General features: G+C 46.1%; 1 protein-coding gene and 2 long non-coding RNA genes across 9 annotated transcripts in view; 2 read left to right on the forward strand and 1 right to left on the reverse strand.

The window, feature by feature from the left end:
• Nucleotides 1–6,635, forward strand: part of DAPK1 (death associated protein kinase 1) — a 210,960-nt gene extending 204,325 nt beyond the window's left edge. For 4 of the 6 annotated variants that reach the window (XM_074017761.1, XM_074017760.1, XM_065530771.2 and 1 more), the window contains 3 exons: nt 1,032–1,220; nt 4,123–5,351; nt 5,837–6,635. In XM_074017761.1, coding sequence (XP_073873862.1) covers nt 1,032–1,220; nt 4,123–5,351; nt 5,837–5,870 — 1,452 coding nt within the window. In that variant the 3' untranslated portion in view covers nt 5,871–6,635. The remainder of the gene's footprint in view (nt 1–1,031; nt 1,221–4,122; nt 5,352–5,836) is intronic. The other 2 variants (XM_074017763.1, XM_074017762.1) reach the window with 1 other exon arrangement.
• Nucleotides 6,636–10,055: 3,420 nt separating this feature from the next.
• LOC141408681 (uncharacterized) lies at nt 10,056–15,092 on the forward strand. Its single transcript, XR_012424837.1, has 2 exons — nt 10,056–10,117; nt 14,691–15,092. It is a non-coding gene; the product is annotated as an uncharacterized lncRNA (long non-coding RNA).
• LOC102115945 (uncharacterized) lies at nt 12,064–23,333 on the reverse strand. Of its 2 annotated transcripts, XR_284879.5 has the most exons (3): nt 23,154–23,333; nt 20,919–21,048; nt 12,064–12,904 (listed from the first exon to the last, which is right to left on the reverse strand). It is a non-coding gene; the product is annotated as an uncharacterized lncRNA (long non-coding RNA). The 2 variants fall into 2 exon arrangements; XR_012424836.1 differs by lacking the exon at nt 12,064–12,904 and having other exon boundaries at nt 19,169–21,048.
• Nucleotides 23,334–23,335: the final 2 nt, after the last annotated feature.

The following is a 23,335-nucleotide window of genomic DNA, read 5'->3' on the forward strand; positions in this document are numbered from 1 at the left end:
ATTGGGGCTGCATTCCTGAGGCAGGAGGGAATCCCTGGAGATTTTTGAGCTGGGCGCTGGCATGATCTGCTGCATCTCAGACAATCCCCCCGCCCAACCCCTAAACTCCTGAGCTCAGGCAGGTGGAGCCCACCATGTCAACTGCACTCACCCCTGAGAATTTTGTTTTTGAATGCAGAGTGGAATTTAGCTGACATGAAAGAATTTGAGAGGGGAGTGTGGAATTAACGGCACAGTGTAGCCTGTGGCTTGTGTGGTTTCTAATTCAGAGGTATGTGGATTGCATGAGTCTGTAACACAGGCTGATTTACTTAGCCAAGTTAAAAGGTTAAAAATCCACTTCAGCCTGTATACCAAGAATGGGTCTAATTGGAAACACTGTTTCAGCAACAGTCCCCATGAATGCCTAATTTACTGGTAAACACTCACTCTAATATTGATGATGATACTCATTCTCTTTTCCTCTGTTCATAAAATGATCATTGCCTGAGTGAAACAGTCACAAGAGGGAGAGAGAGCAAGGGAAGACAGGCGGGAGGGAGGAAGAAATGAGGGAGTGAAACATTAGGAGTTGGTGAACATTAGTTGATTGAGTGACTGAGTCCACAGTTCCAAAACATTCCTGGAAGACTCAAAATCTATTTAACATGAACCAAAGAGCCTTTATAAAACTTTATATTTGCGCAATAGATTAGGCTTCAAGGCGAGTCTAAAAAACAACTGCCCCAGCACTCAACCCAAAAGGCACTAACTAGCTGGACGCAGCGGTGTGTACCTGTAGTCAGAGCTACTCAGGCGACGGAGACAAGAGGATGACTTGAGCCCAAGGGTTTGAGACCAACCTGGGCAATGGCGAGATCCAGTCTAAAAAAAGAAAAAAAAACATAAACAACAACAAAAACAAACCTACTCATTCATCAGATCAAATCATATGCAAGGCGCCTGAATGAAAGGCGTCCTTTCCACTGTGGCTCTGCTCGGAGCACCCACAGCTGCAGGTGAGTTGACCTGTCCCGCCGTGCCCCTTCTAGGTCTGCCCTCCCATGACTCACCTGTGTGAGAAAATCATCTCCACGCTGCCTTCCTGGAGGAAGCTTAATGGACCCAACCAGCTGATGTCGCTGCAGCAGTTTGTGTACGACGTGCAGGACCAGCTGAACCCTCTGGCCAGCGAGGAGGACCTCAGGCATATTGCTCAGCAGCTCCACAGCACAGGCGAGGTGAGGCCCTGGGAGCCCAGGCAGGGGGCCATGAGAGGTACCAGGGACTCAGCCTGCCCCAAATTCCAGCTCTTGGAGGTGGTGTGAGCCTGGGGAAGCAGTGTGGAAATGGCCCAGCTACCTACAATATTTCCAGACGTGTGACAAACAGCCTCAAATGATGCTCTGAACTGCAGTTCTCGGCTCACCCTAGGAGCTGTCATTTTGTCTTGTGTTTTGCTTTTGTTTCCAGAGTCTGTTCGTTTGGGAGTGCAGTGCCCGCTGCCCTGGGTGACTGGGTCTCTCTTCACTCCCCCTGGGCACTGGGAGCTTAACCTGCTACTCCTGGCAGCCTTCAGGATGGCTGCTTTCTATCAGCATGGAGTTACCAGCTCCACACAGATCTCCTGGGCGCAAAAACAGTTGAGGAAGGCAGTAAGGTATCCTTGTGGAGATGATGTCTGGAGCCACAAAGACAGAGAACTCTAGTGCACAGATACACAGAGTAATCACAATTAGAGATGCACATTAAAAAACTCTAGCAGGCAATGAATGCCCTGCAGAAATGATTGAGAATGGGAGGCTTTGCTCTGGTTCTGTGACATTCAGCACCGGGGCGTGGTTTGGAAACCCAGTTCTAATGGCATCATGTGCCTGTCCCCAGAAAGGGTGCAATGCCTTCACGTTTCTCCACAATGTGAAATCGGGAGCCTGCATGAACTAGTGTGGGCCAAGAAGAACAGTTCTGAATATTGCAACTAAAAGCAGCTCTGAGATTATTAAAAGCCAGGTGCTTACCTCCCCAGTCTCAGGTGCCAGGTCTGGCCCTATAGCCAGTTTGTATGAGTCATGTTTTCTTGAAACTAAACCTGAATCCACAAGCCAGTGACCTTGAAAACTGGAGCCGCCTGGCAGTAATTTCATCAGCCTTTAAACTCCTAAACAGCCAGTGAATCTGCCAACAACACCTCCAGGAATACTTTAAAGTGATTGAATCCAAGGAAGAACACAGGTGAAGGACCGCATCTTAGATGAAAAGATACTGCTGGATATAAAAAAAATGTGTCAACTCTAATACTAAACTCCTTTGGCCCAGGAGTCCCTTGCTTTCTAGTACTAGACCAGCAACTTTCTAGATCATAGCATATAGTCTCCTTTATTTGTCATTACATCCCTGCTTGCCCTTGAGACTTGAGTAAATAAATGAAGATGTAAAGAAGGAGGGACACTAAGCAGCAGGAACTACATTGTGTGGCCTGACTTTGATTGGCCCGGGGCCTCCCCCAGACCTGCCTTCCATATCTAATCTGCAGATCTTCAGAACTCCCCAGTGGCCCTTCTGACTCTGTTTTCTGGGCCAGGGTCCCACACTGCATTTAGCTGACTGTCTTGGCTCTCTGCTCTCCTCCTCTATGGGACATGGTTGTCTTTCCTGAGCCTGAGGCGATGAGCAGTGTTTAGGAGCAAACTGCAAATGGTATTCCAGCCAATGCTGTATCAGGAACTAGATGGATACTGACTCTGCCCTCCAGGAATTTTCAACCTAGGTTCAATTCTGAATAGACTTGTAGACAGGGGGCATCTTTCAGGCTGAAGCCAGACTGTGGGCAAGAAAGTACCGTGTGGTCACTGGTGCAGTCGGAGCCTCCAAGTGAGGGAGTCCCGTGCGACGGCCACTCTCCAAGAGAGGAAGCAGAACTGTTCATAAAGGGAAAGTTCCTTCTGGTTTTTGTCACTTCTTTTTCCTTTTTTTTTTTTTTTAAGAAATAAACACAACCCAAAAGCTGAAGTCCCCTTGGGCCATCATCTCTGGTCTCATTCCTCTCTCCCCTTCTCTGAGGCCAACTATGGCAGCATATCCTTCCAGGCCTTCTCTATGTGTGTGTTAAACATTCACATAATGGTATAATAATACAATGTTCTCTTTTTTGAAACTTTTCAAGCCTTTGGAGAAGTTGCAAGGATAGTACCATGAACTCTCATGCACGTTACATTTGTTTATTTTTTAATTAATTAATTTTTTTTTTTTTTTGAGATAGAGTCTCACTCTGTTGCCCAGGCTGGAGTGCAGTGGCAAAATCTCGGCTCACTGCAGCCTCTGTCTCCTGGGTTCAAGTGATTCTCCTGCCTCAGCCTCCCGAGTAGCTGTGATTACGGATATGAGCCACCACGCCCAGATAAGTTTTGTATTTTTAGAAGAGACGGGGTTTTACCATGTTGGCCAGGCTGGTCTCAAACTCCTGACCTCAAGTGATCCAGCTGCCTCGGCCTCCCAAAGTGCTGTGATTACAGGCATGAGTTACGGTACCCAGCCTACTACATTTAAGCCAATCAATTGGTGACATTTTGCTACATTTGCTCGATTCCTTTCCTTTCTATTTATTTTCTTATTTATATTGCAGACATGATACATTTCTTCCCTAAATAATTTAGCCTATATCTCCTAAGGAGAAGGATATTTTCCCACACAACCCAATATAATTGATGATTCCAGAAACACAACATTAATATAGTACTATGATTGAATATATATCATCCTCATACAAGGGTTTGCCACTGGTCCCAATAATTTCTTTTAAAGGTATTTTTATTTATGTACTTATTTTGGGATTCAGAATCCAGTCTAAAATCACTCATTGCATTTGGTTGCTGTCTGCTTTTTTTTTTTTTCTTTCATTTCACTGGCCTTTTTGAAGACTCCAGGGGAGTTGTTTTCAGAATCTCTATTCTGACATTTTCAAGCTGCTTTTCTCCACTCGGTGTTTGGTTTTTGAGATGCATCCATGTGGAGTGGCCTCGGGTCACTCTTTAGAGCATCTGCTCAGCCTCTATTGCCGGGGTCAGGCCCTTTTGTGCTCTACATGGCTGGTGCACCTGGCCAGGGCTCTGCCCCTAAGCGTGACTTTCTGTTGTCTCCCCGCAGATCAACATCATGCAAAGTGAAACAGTTCAGGACGTGCTGCTCCTGGACCCCCGCTGGCTCTGCACAAACGTCCTGGGGAAGTTGCTGTCCGTGGAGACCCCGCGGGCGCTGCACCATTACCGGGGCCGCTACACCGTGGAGGACATCCAGCGCCTGGTGCCTGACAGCGACGTGGAGGAGCTGCTGCAGATCCTCGATGCCATGGACATCTGCGCCCGGGACCTGAGCAGCGGGACCATGGTGGACGTCCCAGCCCTGATCAAGACAGACAGCCTGCACCGCTCCTGGGCCGATGAGGAGGACGAGGTGATGGTATATGGCGGCGTGCGCATCGTGCCAGTGGAGCACCTCACCCCCTTCCCATGTGGCATCTTTCACAAGGTCCAGGTGAACCTGTGCCGGTGGATCCACCAGCAAAGCACGGAGGGCGATGCGGACATCCGCCTGTGGGTGAATGGCTGCAAGCTGGCTAACCGTGGGGCCGAGCTGCTGGTGCTGCTGGTCAACCACGGCCAGGGCATTGAGGTCCAGGTCCGCGGCCTGGAGACAGAAAAGATCAAGTGCTGCCTGCTGCTGGACTCGGTGTGCAGCACCATTGAGAACGTCATGGCCACCACGCTGCCGGGACTCCTGACTGTGAAGCATTACCTGAGCCCCCAGCAGCTGCGGGAGCACCACGAGCCTGTCATGATCTACCAGCCACGGGACTTCTTCCGGGCACAGACTCTGAAGGAAACCTCACTGACCAACACCATGGGGGGATACAAGGAAAGCTTCAGCAGCATCATGTGCTTCGGGTGTCACGATGTCTACTCGCAGGCCAGCCTTGGCATGGACATCCACGCGTCAGACCTGAACCTCCTCACTCGGAGGAAACTGAGTCGCCTGCTGGACCCGCCTGACCCCCTGGGGAAGGACTGGTGCCTTCTCGCCATGAACTTGGGCCTCCCTGACCTCGTGGCAAAGTACAACACCAATAACGGGGCGCCCAAGGATTTCCTCCCCAGCCCCCTCCACGCCCTGCTGCGGGAGTGGACCTCCTACCCTGAGAGCACGGTGGGCACCCTCATGTCCAAACTGAGGGAGCTGGGTCGCCGGGATGCTGCAGACTTTTTGCTGAAGGCGTCTTCTGTGTTCAAAATCAACCTGGATGGCAATGGCCAGGAGGCCTATGCCTCGAGCTGCAACAGCGGCACCTCTTACAATTCCATTAGCTCTGTTGTGTCCCGGTGAGGACAGCCTCTGGCTTGGGCAGGGTCTGTTTGGACTGCAGAAGCAAGGGGGTGGTGTAGCCCATCCTTTCCTTTGGAGATGCTGAGGGTGTTTCTTCCTGTGCCCATAGCCAGGGGGATGCCACTCCTCCCTCCGGCTTGACCAGAGAAAGCCTGTTTCTCTGCCGCTACCTCCCTCCCCCTCTCATTCCATTGTCTGTGGATGGTCATTGTAGTTTCAGAGCAGAGCAAATCTTTTACTTTGGCCACTCAAAAAGCTAGTGTACCTCCTCTCAGTGTTTCGGACTCCATCTCTCATCCTCCAGTACCTTGCTTCTTACTGATAATTTTGCTGGAATTCCTAACTTTTCAGTGACTTTTTTTAAACTACTATATTGATTGTCCTTTAAAAAAGAAAAGTGCATATTTATCCCAAATGTGTATTTCTTATACGCTTTTCTTTGTTATACCATTTCCTCAGCTTATCTCTTTTATATTTGTAGGAGAAACTCCCATGTATGGAATCCCACTGTATGACTTACAAACAGACAATATGTGAGTGCCTTTTGCAGAAGAGGGTGTGTTTGAAATCATCAGAGTCAGCCAGGAGCTGTCACCAAGGAAACGCTACCTCTCTGTCCCTTGCTGTATGCTAATCATCGCCAGAGGTGCTTCACCCTGAGTTTTGTTTTGTGTTTGTTTTCTGACAGTTTCTGTGTTTTGTTTGGCAAGGAAAGGGGAGAAAGGAATCCTCCTCCAGGGTGATTTCATGATCAGTGTTGTTGCTCTCGGAAGACATTTTTCAGTTTGCTTTTGTTCCAATGTCAATGTGAATGTCCACATGAAACCTACAAACTGTCACGCTTCCTCATTCCCTCTCATCTCAGGTAGAAGGTTGACACGGTTGTAGGGTTACAGAGACCTATGTAAGAATTCAGAAGACCCCTGACTCATCATTTGTGGGTGGCAGTCCCTTGTAATTGGTGCATAGCAGATGGTTTCCACATTTAGATCCTGGTTTGATAACTTCCTGTACTTGAAGTCTAAAAGCAGAAAATAAAGGAAGCAAGTTTTCTTCCATGATTTTAAATTGTGATCGAGTTTTAAATTGATATGAGGGAACATGTCCTAATTCTTCTGTCCTGAGAAGCATGTAATGTTAATGTTATATCATATGTATATATATATATGCACTATGTATATACATATATATTAATACTGGTATTTTTACTTAATCTATAAAATGTCGTTAAAAAGTTGTTTGTTTTTTCTTTTTTTATAAATAAACTGTTGCTCGTTGCATTCGTTTTGTTGATCTTTAATTCAAAAGGATTTCTTTTTATTTGTTGTGTTTTTACTGTTGTCATCCCACATAGCAGGACAACCCAGGCCAAAACCTACAAAATCATTACACCCAAACTCTCAGGGTTTTTTAGATGCTGATTATTACTAAAATTAGGAATGGTGTGGGAAAGTGAAAAGAGCCCAGATAATTTTCACATTTCTTCCCATTGTAAATAAAACAGGCCCCTTAGATTTTTCTTGGGTGAACCAAAAAACCAAATTGACTCTGTTCGTTTTGGCAATGGGGAACAGAGGAAGCTCTGCTACTTCTACACAAAAATGAAGGGGATGACACCAGGAGGAAGAGAAAACCTACAGCAAAAAGACCTTCACGCCTTTCTTACATTTTCAGTTCATTTTTGTTTCAAGCAAGTTGTCCACGATAAACATGATTAATGTTTATAACGAGAAAAGAAGTTCTGATGAATAAAATTAAAACTAGACATAGCTGTGTCTACAAAGGATGAGACTGAAATGGAAATTGTGGTCACCTTAAGGAGTGGAAACTCCTTTTCTTATCTCAGCTCCTTCCTGAGTGTTGGCCTCACTCTCTCCTACTTCAAAAGACTGCTTCCTGTAGCAGCAGATAGCTAAAAACCAGAGAGAAGGGATTTGTCTCTTGCAGCATCTATATGTAAAATCCCAGAGTGGGACTCTGATTGGATTAGCTTGGGTCACATACCTATCCCTGTGCAAATTTGGAAAAGACAGAGTTATTAGGATTGGCCTTATCACCCAATGAGCTGTTGCGGGAGGAGCAGTTCTCCCCAAGACCAGGGTTCTGTTAGTAGAAGAAAGGTGAGGGAGGATACTGGGGAAACACATTTGAGTTACTGTGAAAGTCTTAATGCTTTTCTTGTTTTGAGAGGGGGAGAGAGAGAGGGCTTGGCTTCTGTGACCCAGGCTGTGGTGCAGTGGCATGATCATAGCTCACTGTTGCTTCAAAGTCCAGGGCTCCAGCAGTCCTTCCGACTCAACCTCCTGAGTAGCTAGGACTACAGGTGCACACCACCATGCCCGGCTAATTTTTTTTTTTTTTTTAAGAGATGATCTTACTATGTTGCCCAGGCTGGTCTCAAACTTCTGGCCTCAAGCCATCCTCCCACCTCTGCCTGCTGAAGTGATAGGATTACAGGCCTGAGCCACAATACCCAGCCAGTGCTTTTGTTTTATGCAAGCCCTAGGACAGGCACCTGTTCATATGATTGTGGGATTCCCGGGCTTCTGAAATGTTGGGACCACAGTCAGGAATCATTGCAACCCAAAGGTCAAGAGCTTAAGGATCACTCAACTCACTGCCCCATCTTGGGAAATGCCCTGGGGGACTCTTCAGGGGGCAGTTTGGGGTCTTCTGTACCAGGAGCTCTGGTCAGGCTGAAACTGGCCACTGCGTAGCTGGCTGTCTCCCCTTCAGGAGGGAGGAAACAAGACCATAGCTTACCTCTTGTGTCCATGGTGAGAATCAAAAGGTGCAAATTCTAGGAGTCAGAAAAGCCAATCATGGGACCCTGTCTCTTAAGAGTTGCTGTGAAACGCACTCAGGCGCCGTGTTCCTCATCACCTCTTTACTATAGTGTAACAGTCTCTGGATACCATGTCCAAACTTTGGCCACCTTGGGGTGCCTGAGGTCTCCATTGTGGACAAACGTATCCCAAGGACCCAAAGCCGGGGTGGTGTGGGCTTGAAGGCATTTGTGGGAGTTGCAATGAATTCTAAAATCTAAACCCCTACACCTTCTAAAAGGAATGAGAACTCTAGAAATTTTGCTGGTCTTTTTTGTAGAAAGGTGTCAGGGTGACAACTACGGGATTCACAAAAATCATAAAACTACATTTGGCCCTGTCGCTGTTCAGAGTCCACACTGGTCTTACTGAGCCCTGATAGAGTGACCACAGAAAAGTCACTCCAAAGTGAGGGGCCCAGCCTGTCTGTTCTCGCATAAACAACGGCTAGATAACAGCCGGGCTGTAAAACCAAGAGGGAAGTGCAGGGATCTGAGCTTAGAAGTAAGTGGAAAGCTTTCATTAAGAGTCAAAACATGGGCCAGGTGCGGTGGTTCACACCTGTAATCCCAGCACTTTGGGAGGCGGAGGTGGGTGGATCACCTGAGGTCAGGAGTTCGAGACCAGCCTGGGCAGCATGGTGAAACCCTGTCTCTACTAAAAATACAAAACAAATTAGCCAGGCATGGTGGTGCGTGCCTGAAATTCCAGCTACTTGGGAGGCTGAGGCAGGAGAATCACTTGAACTCAGGAGGCAGAGGTTGCAGTGAGCTGAGATTGCACCACTGCACTCCAGCCTGGGCAACAAGCGTGAAAATTCCATCTCAAAAAAAAAAAAAAAAAGAATGAAAAGATAGAGGCCAGGTGTGACGGGTCACGCCTGTAGTCCGAGCACTTTGGGAAGCCAAGATAGACAGATCATTTGGGGTCAGGAGTTCGAGACCAGTCTGGCCAACATGATGAAACCCCGTCTCTACTAAAAATACAAAAAAATTAGCCGGGCGTGGTGGGGGGCGCCTGTAATCCCAGCTACTCGGGAGGCTGAGGCAGGAGAATCGCTTGAACCCAGAAGGCAGAGGTTGCAGTGAGATGAGATTGCTCCATTGCACTCCAGCCTGGGTGGCAGAGTGAGACTCCATCTCAAAATAAATGAATGAATTAATTAAAAGATGGTTTCAGTTTTGCAAAATGAAGAAAGTTTCTGGAGGGGATGGTGGTGATGATTGTACAACAATATGAATATATTTAATGCCACTGATCTGTGCAGTTCAAGTTGGGTAAAGTAGTAAATTTTGTGTTTATATATATTACCACAGTTTTCTTTGAAAAAATCTAAAAACATAAAGCTGAAACCTAAAAATGTCCAGGTAACAATAAAGCTGGCAGAGTAATGTACAAGACTACCCATTGTATTTAGAACAGCTCAACAAAGCAGGGTCCCCCAGAAAAGAGGGACAGGAAAAGGGATTGATTGCTTTTTAAATAATTTAATATTTATTATTTAAAAAAAAAAAAAAAGGAACGTTCTCAGAGGGGGAAGAAGTGAGCGTTTTCTTTGACTTCTTTTCTCCTTTTCCTGGCAGGGGTTTTGTTTTTAGTTTGAATTCGTATGTGAGACCTGGCACCACAGTCTGCAGGACTATGAATTCCTGAGAACTTAAACGGAACTGTTCATGAGGAATAGTGTGAGGGTGAGGGCCCAGCCCTGGCTCACCGAGTCCTCAGGGCTCAGCTCCACAGCTGCCTGAGGAATTTGCTGTCAAGGGCAATCTTCAGCAATCCGGATCACAGCTGGGCTTTGGGTGGCAACCTGAGGATGAGGTCAGACTTGAGCATCACAACCGAAAGTCACATGCTGATGACAGGCTCCAAATCCTCCCAGCCCAGGGCCTGGTGGCTTCCAGACGTTGACTCAGGACAGGAGCCGCTTGTCTGCCGTAAGTGAATGCCACGGCCAGAGAGGGTGGACCAGGGGGACACCTCTGATAGGGAGAGTTAAGGAGCAGTGAGCCCCCTTCCACCTCCGCTGAGCAGAAAGGAACTCCTGGAAATGCCTTCGGGTCAGACAGCTGCTGACCTCTTCCTGGAAGCCCTGGGCCTCAGAAGGTTGCTGGTTCCTGCCTATTTGCTCCCAAGGCAGATTCGTGATCCGAAAGGACGGAAGAAGTATGTGGGTGTGAGGAGGAGGGGCAGGGAAGAAGCCACAGGAATGCTCACAGCAGAGGTCCTTGGAGACGCTGGGCTATCCCTGGTGGCAACACTCCTGGGGCTGGCGCTGGGTGAGGACGGCCTCACAAGCACCCTGGGCTGTGACTCCAGCCCCCAGGATCCTCCTCAGGGTACAGAGAAGGAGCTCAGATGAGCTCTGGGTGGACGATACCGTCTTTTCCCATTGAAATCACAGAATTTTACAACTAAAGAGAACTTCCAGATGGTTTGAGTCAACCACACTCTCTGCGGGCTGGAAGCAGAGATGAAAAGATTTAGACAAAATTATACGGTTCAATTACTAACAATTCAGACTAAGCGTCAGGTCACCTGACCACAACTGAGGCCCCTCATACTATTCTACTAAGAATATTATACTGCAGTATATATGTGTGTGTGCACGTGTGTGGATGTGTGTGTCATGAGTGTACATGTATATGCAGATGTATGCATCTGTATTTTGTGCATGTGTGTGTGCACTTGTGTACATGTACATTAATGTATGTGTACATGTGTCGTGCATATGTGTAGCATAGTGTGCATATGCACATGTGTATATGTGTTTTGTGCATGTGTGTATGTGTGTATATATGGGATAAGTCTGTCTTTGTTGGTATGTGCATATATGTGTGTGTGGTGTGTGTGTGCACGCGTGTGTGTGGTATGGTGTGTGTGGTGTGTGCGTGTGTGTATGTGGTGTGTGTGGGGGTGAGTGTGGTGTATGTGTGATGTGTGTGTGTGAGGTGTGTGGGGTGTGTGCACGTGTGGTGTGCATGTGGTGTGTGTGTGTGGTGTGTGCGTGTGTGTGGTGTGCATGTGGTATGGTGTGTGTGTGGTGTGTGCGTGTGTGTGGTGTGAGTGCATGTTTGTGGTGTGAGTGTGGTGTGTGTATGTGTGGTGTGTGAGATGTGTGGGGTGTGTGCGTGTGTGTGTAGTGTGAGTGGGGGGTGTGTGTGGTGTGTGTGTGTTTGGTGTGTGTGGTGTGTGTGCATATGTGTATGTGGTGTGGGGTGTGTGTGGTGTGTGTATGTGTGATGTGTGGTGTGTGTGTGGGGGGTGTGTGTGTGTGTCCTGAGAGATTCTCAGGCCGTAATGGCTTGTTTTTCTGGCCAAGAGACTTGATTCTTGCTGATTCAGCCATGAGTGTGCATTTCCCACAATCAGGGTGACTAACCAGGACATCCGGAGAACTTTCTTCCTCTCTGCCTCACCCATCCTGCCCGCTCCATCCTCAGAGCAGAGACTCAGATGCTGAGGCCCCTGCCCCAGTGTGTGCCCCACGGGAGGTTTGCAGAGCCCTCAGGTTGCGTCACAGCCAGTGTTGATGAGCATCATCCTGTCTTCCAAGAAGGCAGGCCAGTCACCCAAGAATGAGCCAGAGCTGCTTCTGTAAATCACGAGATTCTGTGACCCAGATTAACATGGAAGGAGAAACCAGCAGCTGCTGCCGCCGTAGGCACAAGTCAGCAACTTCAGTCCTTCTGAGGCTGGCCCTCCCTGGCCACGGGCTGCCCCCTGCCTTTGGGGTAATTTGAGGCAATGAAAGTTTTTATTCCCTTTGGTTGTATTTTCTAGACATGCTTTAATGTAGCTGAAATCATATGAAGTGTTGGATTTTATACCCTGCTTTTTTTAAACGGAAGATGATGACACAGTTTTTGTTACAATGTTATTAGAAGCTTTTCAGAAACATTCCTTTTAATGGCTGCAAGATACTATAATAATGTTGTCATATCCCAATTCTCTACTGTGAAACACTCAGGCATTATTCCCTATTGAAAACAAAGCTGGGCTAAACATCTTTATGCACATTTTTTTCCTGTATTTCGGACTGGACATGATATATGTGGTTTTTTGGCTGTCGGTACATGACAATTAAAATCCAAAAAGAGAAAACATTAATTGCTGAGCAAAACTTTGCATTTATGTTGCACTCTATCTGGTTTTCTTTTCTCCCAGAAAAACATTATGTTATTAATCAATGGCTAACACACTTTATAATTTTTACCAAATTTTTTGCTACATATAACAACTTTTGTAATCTCACTTTTTAGCAAGAAGGGAAAAAATTCATTCTTTCCACCATCACGACAGATTAATTACTCAATAATTACAGTTATTACTGGTTTAGAAAACGTTGAGCTCCGAACTCATTACAGGCAATGTCATACATTTTAAAGATTATTGTCAAATCTGGTGAACACTCTATCAAGTTTAGTTTCATTTGATTATACATAAGCTGTAAGATTTTCTGACACTGTGAGTTTAATTGTCTAGTGACTTATTTTCAATGCTTGTTAATGCCAACACTCATTATCCAATTGTCATCCGTGTCCGTCTCTGCCTGACTTTATGGGCTGAATTTCTGTGCAGGTGCCTTTTGCTGGGAAGGAAGCCTTCTCAGGGCTCTGGGCCATTCTGTGTGGTTCCATTGCCATCCCGCTCCAGGTACCGAAGGATTCAGCCTCCAAACTCTGTTGCCCACCTTGGTGGTTGGACACATACTCCTGGAGGACCTTGAGTTAAAACAAGCCACATACATCCTGTTGACATGGAGAACAGCCAGCTACTGAGCAAACGTGCAACACTGGTGATATTGTACAATGTTCCCAGCTGTGAATTTATCTCATTGTTTTCACCTAGTGACATTTTTATCTTATCCCTCCATAAGCCGGGCAAAAGTACACTAAAGGCTTGATTATATTCTCTCTTGTCACTTTGGAATGACTATTTTCATTTTTTATTTGAAAATGAGAAATAAAAAGGAATCTTACTTCTCTCTGCCCCTTAAAGCTATTTCCAGTAAAGATCCAATAAAGAGTAGCTTTTTTTTTTTTTTTTTTTTTTTGAATTGGAGTCTTGTTCTGTCGCCCAGGCTGGAATGCAATGGCACAATCTCGGCTCACTGCAACCTCTGCCTCCCAGGTTCAAGTGATTCTCCTGCCTCAGCCTCCCGAGTAGCAGGCACTGCAGGCATGCACCACCACGCCCAGCTAATTTTTGTATTTTTAGTAGAGAAAGAGTTTTACCATGTTGGCCAGGATGGTCTTATCTCTTGACCTCATGATCCACCCACCTTGGTCTCCCGAAGTGCTGGGATTACAGGCATGAGCCACTGCGCCTGGTTGCTTTTTTTTTTTTTTTTTTTTTCCTTAACTGACTCTTAAACCTTGAGAAGACTTGCTATTGTCAGTGGTTCCCACACTTTGGGAATGTTATGAAATAGCAAACTTTTATAAAGAACATGGAGGACTGACACTCTGACACTTTGTTTTGTGAAGAACACAGAAACAGCAATAACTATCCAATGCTGTCACCAATCATCATGCCCCAAAAGAAAGAGAAGGAAAGAAAGAAATTAATAAATAGAGAAAAAATATTCCAAATGAAAAAAATTAAAAAAGTAAAGAAGCAAGGAAGGGCGGGACACGGTGGCTCACGCCTGTAATCCCAGCACTTTGGGAGGTCGAGGCAGGTGGATCACTTGAGGCCAGGAGTTCAAGACCAGCCTGGCCAACATGGCGAAACCCTGTCTCTACTAAAAATACAAATATTAGCCCGGCGTGGTGACACGCGCCTGTAATCCCAGCTACTGGGGAGGCTGAGGCATGAGAATTGCTTGAGCCCGGGGGGCAGAGGTTGCAACGAGCCAAGATAGTGCCACTGCACTCCAGCCTGGGTGACAGAGCAAGACTCTGTAGGAGGAAAAAAAAAAAGAGCAGCAAGGAAGGAAAGAAACAAAAGAGAGACAGAAAGTAGGAAGGTTATAGTCTGAGAATAATTAACATTCCTTTCAATGGAATAACTTAATCTTTGTGGAAAAGGAAAAAAAGTTACCCAGTGCTCCTCATTTTTCTCCATTTCCCTGGAATAGTGAAAAGTTCACCATGAGCCACATGACTCTAAAGGTTTATTTCTGTGTTTTGTTTGCTCAGGAGCCTTTGCTCTTTGCTATGCATAGAAGTTCAGGGAAAGCCCTCAGGCCCCATCTCGTGACATATTTCATGACCATGTTTATTCCATCCCCTGAACACTAAAACTTACCCAAGGCCCTTGCGTGAGGCCACACTTTAGGAAGCACAGTAATTCTGGTTGCTCTTAAAATAGGGGCATAGGATCCAAGAGTCAGGAGGAAATGGGATGTCTCGAAGTTCAGCCAGAGCATCACCCGCCATGAAATACAAGGGTCAGTCAGTCTCCGCTCAAATCATCCTAGAGTTGGATGACTAGAAAAGCAGATTTTAATTCTATGTGAGCTGACACTTGCCACCTGTACTTCTCATCCCTTGTTCTGTCTTCCAGGTTTTAAAGACGCCTTGAATCCTCCTCCACAATACCCGCTCCACTATTTGTTAGCACAGATATGATGCTGCTCATGGATTGTTTTCACTCCTAAAGACAGTGGTGCAAGGCAAGGTGACCTGGAGCCAGATCATCCTGAGTGCCCACCCAGCTTCCCAGCAGCCCGTTGGAATTTGGAAGGACATTTGTCTCTGTTTATAAAGCCTGGCTTTTTGCTGAAAGCCAGGTCTCAAAAATGTTGTTTTATTAATAGAAGCTATACCCTGAACATTTGGCTCTTTTTCGTCCCATTTCCCCTTTCACAATCTTAACTACTCCCAAGACAATGGATACCTCTGTCTGTATCAAGGGCAGATTGTCGAAAAGAAAGTCAACAGGAAATAAACATTATTATTTCAAAAATATTATCCTCATCCATTTAAAATTAAGGGGCTAGGAGAAAAGGATATGAAGATTTAATGTTGAATGGGTTAGGAGTTTCAGTTTGGGATGAAGAGAAAGTTCTGGAGATAGATGGTGGTGATGGTGGCACGACAATGCAAATGAACTTCATGCTGCTCTCAAAAATTGTGAAAATGGTCAAGTTTATATTATGTCTATTTTACTGTAATAAAAAAATTTTTGGTTTTCAGTGGGCAGGTGAATAAGGGAACCCTCTTGCCACCTCTTGGCAAGAGCAAGGAAGGAGGTTGGAATATCAGCAGTGTGAGCTCTTCCAAGGGCAGTGGTGACAGCCTGGGAGACTGGTCAGCGTAGCAAGGGCAGGTGCAGGTCCCTGGTCCTAGAATGTGAGTGTGGCAAGCCAGCCTTAACTTCTGTCTGCCTAGGAGGCATCATAGGAGGTGAGCCTTAGTGAGTAGGGGTAAGCTCTCTGTGTGTGCAGCAGCAGATTATCTGTCTGCTCATGCAGACTTTGTAGATTGCTCAGAGTTGCCTAGAGGGAGGGCCCGTGGGGCCTGAATTTCAACGTGCACTCAACTCATCAAGCCATGGGCTCTCTCGGGGCCATGTCTGCCTACCCCTTGCAAAGCCTCCGGATGGGTGATCCTGGGCGCTAAGCCCTGACCATTCTAAAATACTATTTGGCACAGCCTGGATGAAGTTTGTACATAGAGTGTGCAGATCCCTCAAGTTCCCTGAACACTCCACTATGCAAATCACGCAGAGAAATCAGCCAGGAGGAAGACGAGGTGTGGGGGAAGAAGAGCACCAGCCAGGAAGCATCACCCCAAAGCTGAGTACATGAGGCTGATGAAGAGAATGTCCACACCATTAAAGAGACTCTAGCATTCCTCTCCTATGTTTCTCAACCTTTGTCCTTGTTAATGCCTGAATAAAACTGAACATGAGAGTGTGGCCATGGGAATTACAGTACAGGCCTAAGGAGAGGTTGTAAACTTGAGTTTTCCAGGCTTTATCAACACTTGACCATTTCCTCCCATGTTCTGGGAACTCATTAGCCCCTTTCTGTTTCACCCATGCAGTAACCCTCTTCTTGGGCTTCATTACTCCAGTATGCTTTCCAGAACTATCATATTCCTTTAATCTTCTTGAAATAAATTTGACTTGGATCACACTCCCCCAAATCTAGTCTCTTTCATTGTTCAGGGAGCCATTCTTCCTCCCATGGTTGTCCAAGTGTCCTGGGGTCTTCTGAGCAGTCTGTGTTTGCTGCCTTTGGTCATCCCAACCTGTCTGACCTGCTTCCCCACCCTCCATGTAAGCCTGAGTGTGGAAATATTCCAGAGCCCACATGCTCCAAGCTCAGCCACCCCAGGCGTGAGTGTGAGGAGGCTACAGCCCTCAGCCTCCTGCAGAAACCCCCTGTCACTCTCCCAGTTCGGGAGGTGACTCTTCTCGCCTCTTTCTCCAACTCCACCAAGCTATGGACAATGAATTCCATGATGACGCTGACCTCTAGGTTCATAAGAGAGGTTTTCAGACCGGCTCCAGGAATTTAGAAAATCTTTTCCTCTCTCTTCAGCCTTGGCTTTTGGATCACTGTGAACTCGGGAATCTATCAGGAAAGTCTAATTCTGAACACTGATTCTTTTTTCTCTTCACATTCCTATTGTTAGAATTCTGATCATCTGTGAGAAAGCAATATCCCTGTCTGTAGAGGGTAGATGTCCTTGTAAAGGGAACACGAAAAAAGAAAAAAAAATCATATTTGCACAAGAAAGTATCATCCCCCTTGTGTTATATACACCACGGGTCTGCAGGCATGAGACTGAGGTCAGACTGTGAGTATTCTCCCCTCCATCCCACCCACCACCTGCTCTGTGACCTGCTCCAGAACCCCAGGCAGAAGATAAGATTTCTCCAAAACTCAGCGGGGAGTCACAGAAAACAGGAAGTGCTTTTGAGGAAGTTTTGAATGGAAGCAGAGGATGAGAATTGGGAACTGTGTGCTAGGAAATGACCTCTCAGCTGCTGCCCTTGGGAGGGGTGTTGTGTCTTGGTTGCTGCTCCTGTGAACTGCAGAGAAGGTCAGGTTTAGCATAAACTGTTCCCTGTGGTCCTCCTGCAATTCTCCTAATGACTGCCCGCCCTCAGTACCAGGTTCCATACACCCCTACAGCACTGCATTCCCATTTGTTGGAGTTCCACCTCCTGAGATCAAATCCTGGCTTCCTCACTGACTAGCCCTGTGCCCTTAGGCAAGCTCCATAACCTCTCTAACCTCACTGTACACATCTGTTAAATGGGGATGAGGGCTATCCTGATGATCAAATGCCATAATACATGACAAGGCAAATGCTGTGCTTGGCATGTAAGTGAGCAGTGTGTTCCCAGTTGACCACTGGTTTCACAAGGCCAACAAGGACAGTGGGATTTTGGGTGAGTCTTTGGGTATTTTTGCCTTGCTTATCTGTATTTTCTATGTTTTTCATAGTGATTACTTGTTCCATTTGTTTTTCACCTAAAAAATTACTGAAAAATAACAGATGAAACTGCTGGAAGGACAAAGGCTAAGGTCCTCTGAGAATCCTTGAAAACAGCCACCAATAAGTTATTCATTGGAAATTTCAAAGGGAAACTTCCAAACCAAGCCACCTCACTGACAGGCTTAGTGCTCTAGGAACAAGGTGGGGGGGATGTGGGCCATTATTGTTTATAAGCCAGAGAGCTGGTGGGTTATTTGCTCTATCTGGTAATTAAACATTCACATATTCTACATTTTTAAACAAATCAATGGCTTTTTCATCAAATTATGAACAGGCCAGGACATAGAGACTGAAGCTTGAAGGCAAATGTTCACTCCTGTCTGCTCCACATCTGTTTTTCCAGGACAACACAACAATGGTCGATCCACTAAAAGTCAAGGAAGTCGTGATTTTTCTTGCTAGAAATCAAGAAAGTCGTTTCTTGATGTGCTTATTATGTTCCTGAGAATATGCACGAGAAGAAGGAGAAAAACACAAGCCTTCCAGACGGGCCACTGCCGATTAAGCTTGTATTCTAGGGAGAGATGATGCCCACCTTTAACCTCTTTCAAGGCATCACACATTTTGGGGCTCAACAACCAAGAAACAACAGAGGAGAAAGCAATGATGATGGAAGCTGTTTTGGCTGAGAAACCCCAAGGACCCAGGAGCTCCTTCACCCTACATCGAACCATGGAAAAGAGCTCGCCAGAGATAGGGCATTGGCACAGCTCCAGGTCATGCTTATGGTACCATATCCCTAATCCATCCCTCTTTGCTCTGTCCTAAGACTTCAGTTGACTGGCCTTCCCCAGGTCTCAAGGGCTTGTCACATTCTTCATTACCTTTCTGTGTTTTTTGACAATTCTATCTAAAATCTTCAGTAATGTGTGTTAAGGTATGGCTCCCATAAGAGTGTTTCAATGATTCAGGGGCACTCTAACCTTCCAAAACATTTGTAAGAAGAATAGTAGCTGTGTGCTTGGGACTACTTTCTAAGCACTACCTAACCTATCTGCTTCAATCCTCTCAATACCCACATTTTTAATTCCCCTTTACAGGTGAGGAAGTGGAGGCTCCACACATTTAAGTGTCTTGCCCAAAGTGATATGGTTGTCAAAAAACTGAACTACGATTTGAGCCCCAAATTATTTAATTCCAAAATAAGTGGCCTTAATTACTCTTTACTTGTGTACTTGATTATTGTCTGTGTCTGCCTGTCAACCATCACGCTCACCACTCACCCAACAAGTACATCCTAAATAAGTAATTGCAGAATGAACGAACACTATCTTCCCTTGAGGCCCAGAGATTGGAGGCATCACGGTGGAACAGCAGCGGGTCAGTGCTTTATTTCACAGTTCACTGAAACATCAGGGCCAGTGGCCTTGTGACACCTAAGGAGTCCAGACAACTTTGGAGTCCTTGGTACAAAAGGAATTCCTTGTTTACTTGCAGAAACACTTCATGTCGAGACTTTTGTAGTCTTCTTCCTTCCTTCTTTCCTTTTTTTTTCTTTTACTGTTTCTCTTTCATTCTTTCCTGCCTTCCTTTCTTCCTTCCTTCTTTTCCCTCCTTTCTTCCTTCCTTCCTGCCTGCCTGCCTGCAAGCTTGATCAACCAGCTTAAGTTGTTACAAAACTAGAAAACCTGAATTAAGTAGAAATCATGAATTGAACATGTTTCAGAGGGAAGGAACTAAATCTAGCCTCAAATGAGAAGCTTATTTCCCAAAATATCAAAGCCTTTAAAAATTATGGCTAGCATTGTTTTTCTTTTTCTATCAGGACACTAAAATCAAATCTACAGGTGTCTGATTTTCACAGACTTCATAGACTTTGGGGCATGCCTCAACACCCAGCCTCATCCCTCCTCTTCTCCTCTTGGATTCAGTCCCTTCTCCTGAGTTGGGAGGTTGTCTGGACAGTGTCTTTGCTATCTGTGTTGCTCTTCTCCCCATCACCCGCGTGCATTTGCCCCTCCGTCCCTCAGTGCATTTCCCCCATCCCTCAGTGCATTTCCCCCATCCCTCAGTGCATTTCCCCCAGGATGCTCTGGCCACACTGACCAAGTGTCTCCATCTCTGCCCCTTCTTTTTCCCCTGAGTGCTGTCCAGTGTTTTCTGGAACCTGTGAACTTCCTGTGAATGCTAAATACTAAGAGCTTCTCAAAATGAGACTCCATGTTCTAAACAGAACCTGTAATCAGGATTTCAGGGAAGGTCAGCTGCCTTCCACCCACACAAGCACTTTGCTGTGTAAGACATTGTCTATGGAACATCAGTGTCACTTGGGGCCTTGGAAAGACATTCAGGAAGGGAGTTACCGAGTCTAAATTTCTGGAGATGTGTTTAGTAGGGAAGACTTCACTATAATCCATGAATGATTGATTGATTGATTTCTAGAAAGGCTCACAAATGTTTCTTTTTGATACTCAGGACTGGACCTCTGAATCAGTGCGGAACATGAATGAGAGCGGTCAGGGGAGAACTGGAGGATGCTGATGGAGCCTGGAAGGCTTGCAGTCACTTGCATGTGCTTATCTAAGTGATGAGAATGTAGGAGCAGCAGGAGCTGGCTCATCACTACCCTATGTTTGTTACAGGAGATAGGACCGTCCTCCCACAGGTCAGAGCTATTGTTAATCAAGGTGACAGTGGAAGATGCGTTCCCACTCCTGAGTTCTTGCTGTAAATAGGTTTCCTGAGTGGTGTTGGTTTATTCTGAATTTGGGAGCCAGTTCAATCAAATGTTTCACTAGATTCAACTTTGATGAAAATACTAGCAAATCCCCCAACTAATGAGTCACTATAAGTAACTCACGGCATCTGTCCTGCTCCCCACATAAGGGAGTACTGGTCCTGAAAATGGGACCACATATATAGGGAACAAAAGTGATACAATGGGCCATGATGGTGTGATGAGTATTCCAGTGATTGCTTTGGGTAAATTTTGCTGGCCATAAAGGTTTCAGTTCCTCTACATAGACAAGGAAATGCTCCTCATGACCGACAACAGCTCCTGCACCAAGGCTGTCTAGTCATTAGAATGGTCTCTAGAAGACAATATCGTCAGTAATCACTGTTCGCAAGGAGCTTGCTTCTGTGGTACTGTGTCATTGCTAATAGTTTCTGTTAGAGCAACTGCATTGCGGGAGGCCTGATCCAGGGAAGGCAGAAACCAAAGCCTGTGCTCCCAAGAAGGTTATGAGAAATGAAGAAAAACACCAGCCCCTCTGCAGGAGGGGAAATGGTTGGAAGGACCACCCATGGCTAGAGACCCAGCACTTGGGTCATGACTCACCCTTGGTAGGTCAATACAGACCCCACTTCTTCAGGCCTTGGTTGTGGATCACACCCTGGATTCTTCCCTTCCAAGTACAGCCCCGTTGCCATGATGCTCCTTGAGTCAATGAGCTCTTTGGTCTGCTCTTCTGCTCAAGCAAAGAAAGGGTCTGGCTTCAGTTCTCAGAGGCTGACAAGTACCAAGGGGGCAGAATATGGGAGTATCCTGCAGGTGCTCCCAGCATCTTCCCTGGCTCAGGTGCCGGAGGCTTGTGGTTTTCTAGCTCTTGACCTCACACTCTCGAATGTTTGTTTTCCAATTCCTTCCTGAATAACAGGGTGAACATGCCACCCCTTCTGGTGGTGAATGGGGTTCCTGAGAGCTGGGAGATCACAGTCCAGACCCTGAGGCTCTTCACCAAACAAGTGCTGGAGAGCAAAGCCGCTCACTCACAACTCGCTCTCTCTCTTTCAAATCTGGGGAGGGGGAGGCCATCTGAGCAGTTTCTCTCCCACTTCCCAGTAAGGAAATCGCAAAGGACCAAGTGCGCTTCTACTGCGCCCAGTCAGGACTGATGGCTTTAAAAGAAGAGGAAGAGAGACCCGAGCTAGGACACTCGACTCCCTCGCCCTGTGGTGCCCTGCGCCACTCTGGGCCTCTGCAAACAATCCCCACAAGCAAGAAGGCCTTCACCAGATACACTCCCTGGACCTCAGACTTCCCAGCCTCTAAAACTGTAAGAAATAAATGATGTTTCCCATAAATTACACAGTTCCAGGTACTCTGTTACTAGCGACAGAAAAGAGACTAGGACAGATAACACAGTTAGATTGTATTTTACGGAGAAGTAATGCATAAAAAAAGGAATAATTGGCCGGACGCGGTGGCTCACACCTGTAATCCCAGCACTTTAGGAGGCCCAGGCAGGGGAATCATGAGGTCAAGAGTTTGAGACCAGTCTGGCCAAAATGGTGAAACCCCATCTCTACTAAAAATACAAAAATTAGCCAGGCGTGGTGGCGCACACCTGTAGTCCCAGCTACTCGGAAGGCTGAGGCAGAAGAATCACTTGAACCCAGGAGGCAGACGTTGCAGTGAGCTGAGAATGTGCCACTGCACTCCAGCCTGAGTGACAGAGAGAGAAATAATCTCCAAACATAGTAAACAAATTCCTGCAGACAGGAAATATAATGGTGGATACCTGAGCTAGGAGAAGGGGAATGGGGAACTATTATTCAATGGATACAGAGTTTCAGTTGAGGAAGATAAACAAGCTCTGGGGATAAACAGTAGTAATGGTTACACAACGTGAACGTACTCAATGCCTCTGAATTCAAAATTGGTTAAAATGGTACTTGTTACGTTAGGTATATTTTACCACTTAAAAAATTATCGGTGATTGTGCTTCTAAAAGAGTTATCAGTTTAATCTTCAGTAGAACTCAACTGACAAACAGAAATACACAATGACTTCATTTTTCACAAAGTCAAAATATGCATACGAAAAGGTTATGGGGGAAAAGGCAGAGGTAATTATTTTTTCCCCGAAAGGTATTTTCTACGACGAATGTTTTTATGTAATAAAAAAATAAAATGACAAAAGTTTAGAATGTTTGTGGGTTTTGTTCGTTAAATGCTTAATTATATAAATTAATATATACATTAGATTAAGATACATATTTTTCCTCTATCTACAACATTTCTGCATTCTCTGTATCTTAAATCCTGACATTAAATGTCATTAAATTTCTTAAATCTCAAGAGAACGACTTGGTTACCAAGGAAGATATAATCCATAACCTAGAGAGTGGGCGAATAAAAGCAGCTTCTAATGTTATCAACTGCTTTTCTCCTGTCAACCAAATGTTTCTGTAAATAACTCCTTTCTGTTGGTTTTGGGAAAGACGTGGGAGAAAGAAGAATCTCTGAATGGAGGAGTCTGGAGAGGATGCTTGACAAAACGCCCGCGCTCTCTGGAGACGCAGCCAGTCTTCTCCCTCCTAGGGTCTGGTCTTGACGATAGCATCTCGTGTTTTGGGGACGCCTTTCCCTACCAGATTCTTCTAAAGCCCAGCTGCACCCACCCTTAAGTGGGAGATAAGGCTTCTGCCCGCGGGCTCTGCGTTCTTCCACCCGGCCCCACCTTTGCTGTGGACTAAACAGGAGCCACTGGACTAGAGTACACTGGCTCTCGGCTATGCGGACCAAAGATTCCAGGACTAAGGAAAAGCTAGGTTAGGCTGAAAGTCCATACTGCGCTTGCTGTAAACGTCTTTTCAGGAGCCACCTGCCCAGTGCAGTAAGTCGGGTACTTAGTTGATTCGAGCGCTCCAGGGAGACGCCCGACCCTACTCTGCGCAGCCTCGGGGTACCAGCTCCGCTTCCCCCAAGTCCACTGAGGCAGGCGCGCCCCGCTCTGGGACAGTCAGTAAACAA

This window comes from Macaca fascicularis, chromosome 15, assembly GCF_037993035.2.
Source record: "Macaca fascicularis isolate 582-1 chromosome 15, T2T-MFA8v1.1".
NCBI classification, from domain to species: domain Eukaryota; kingdom Metazoa; phylum Chordata; class Mammalia; order Primates; family Cercopithecidae; genus Macaca; species Macaca fascicularis.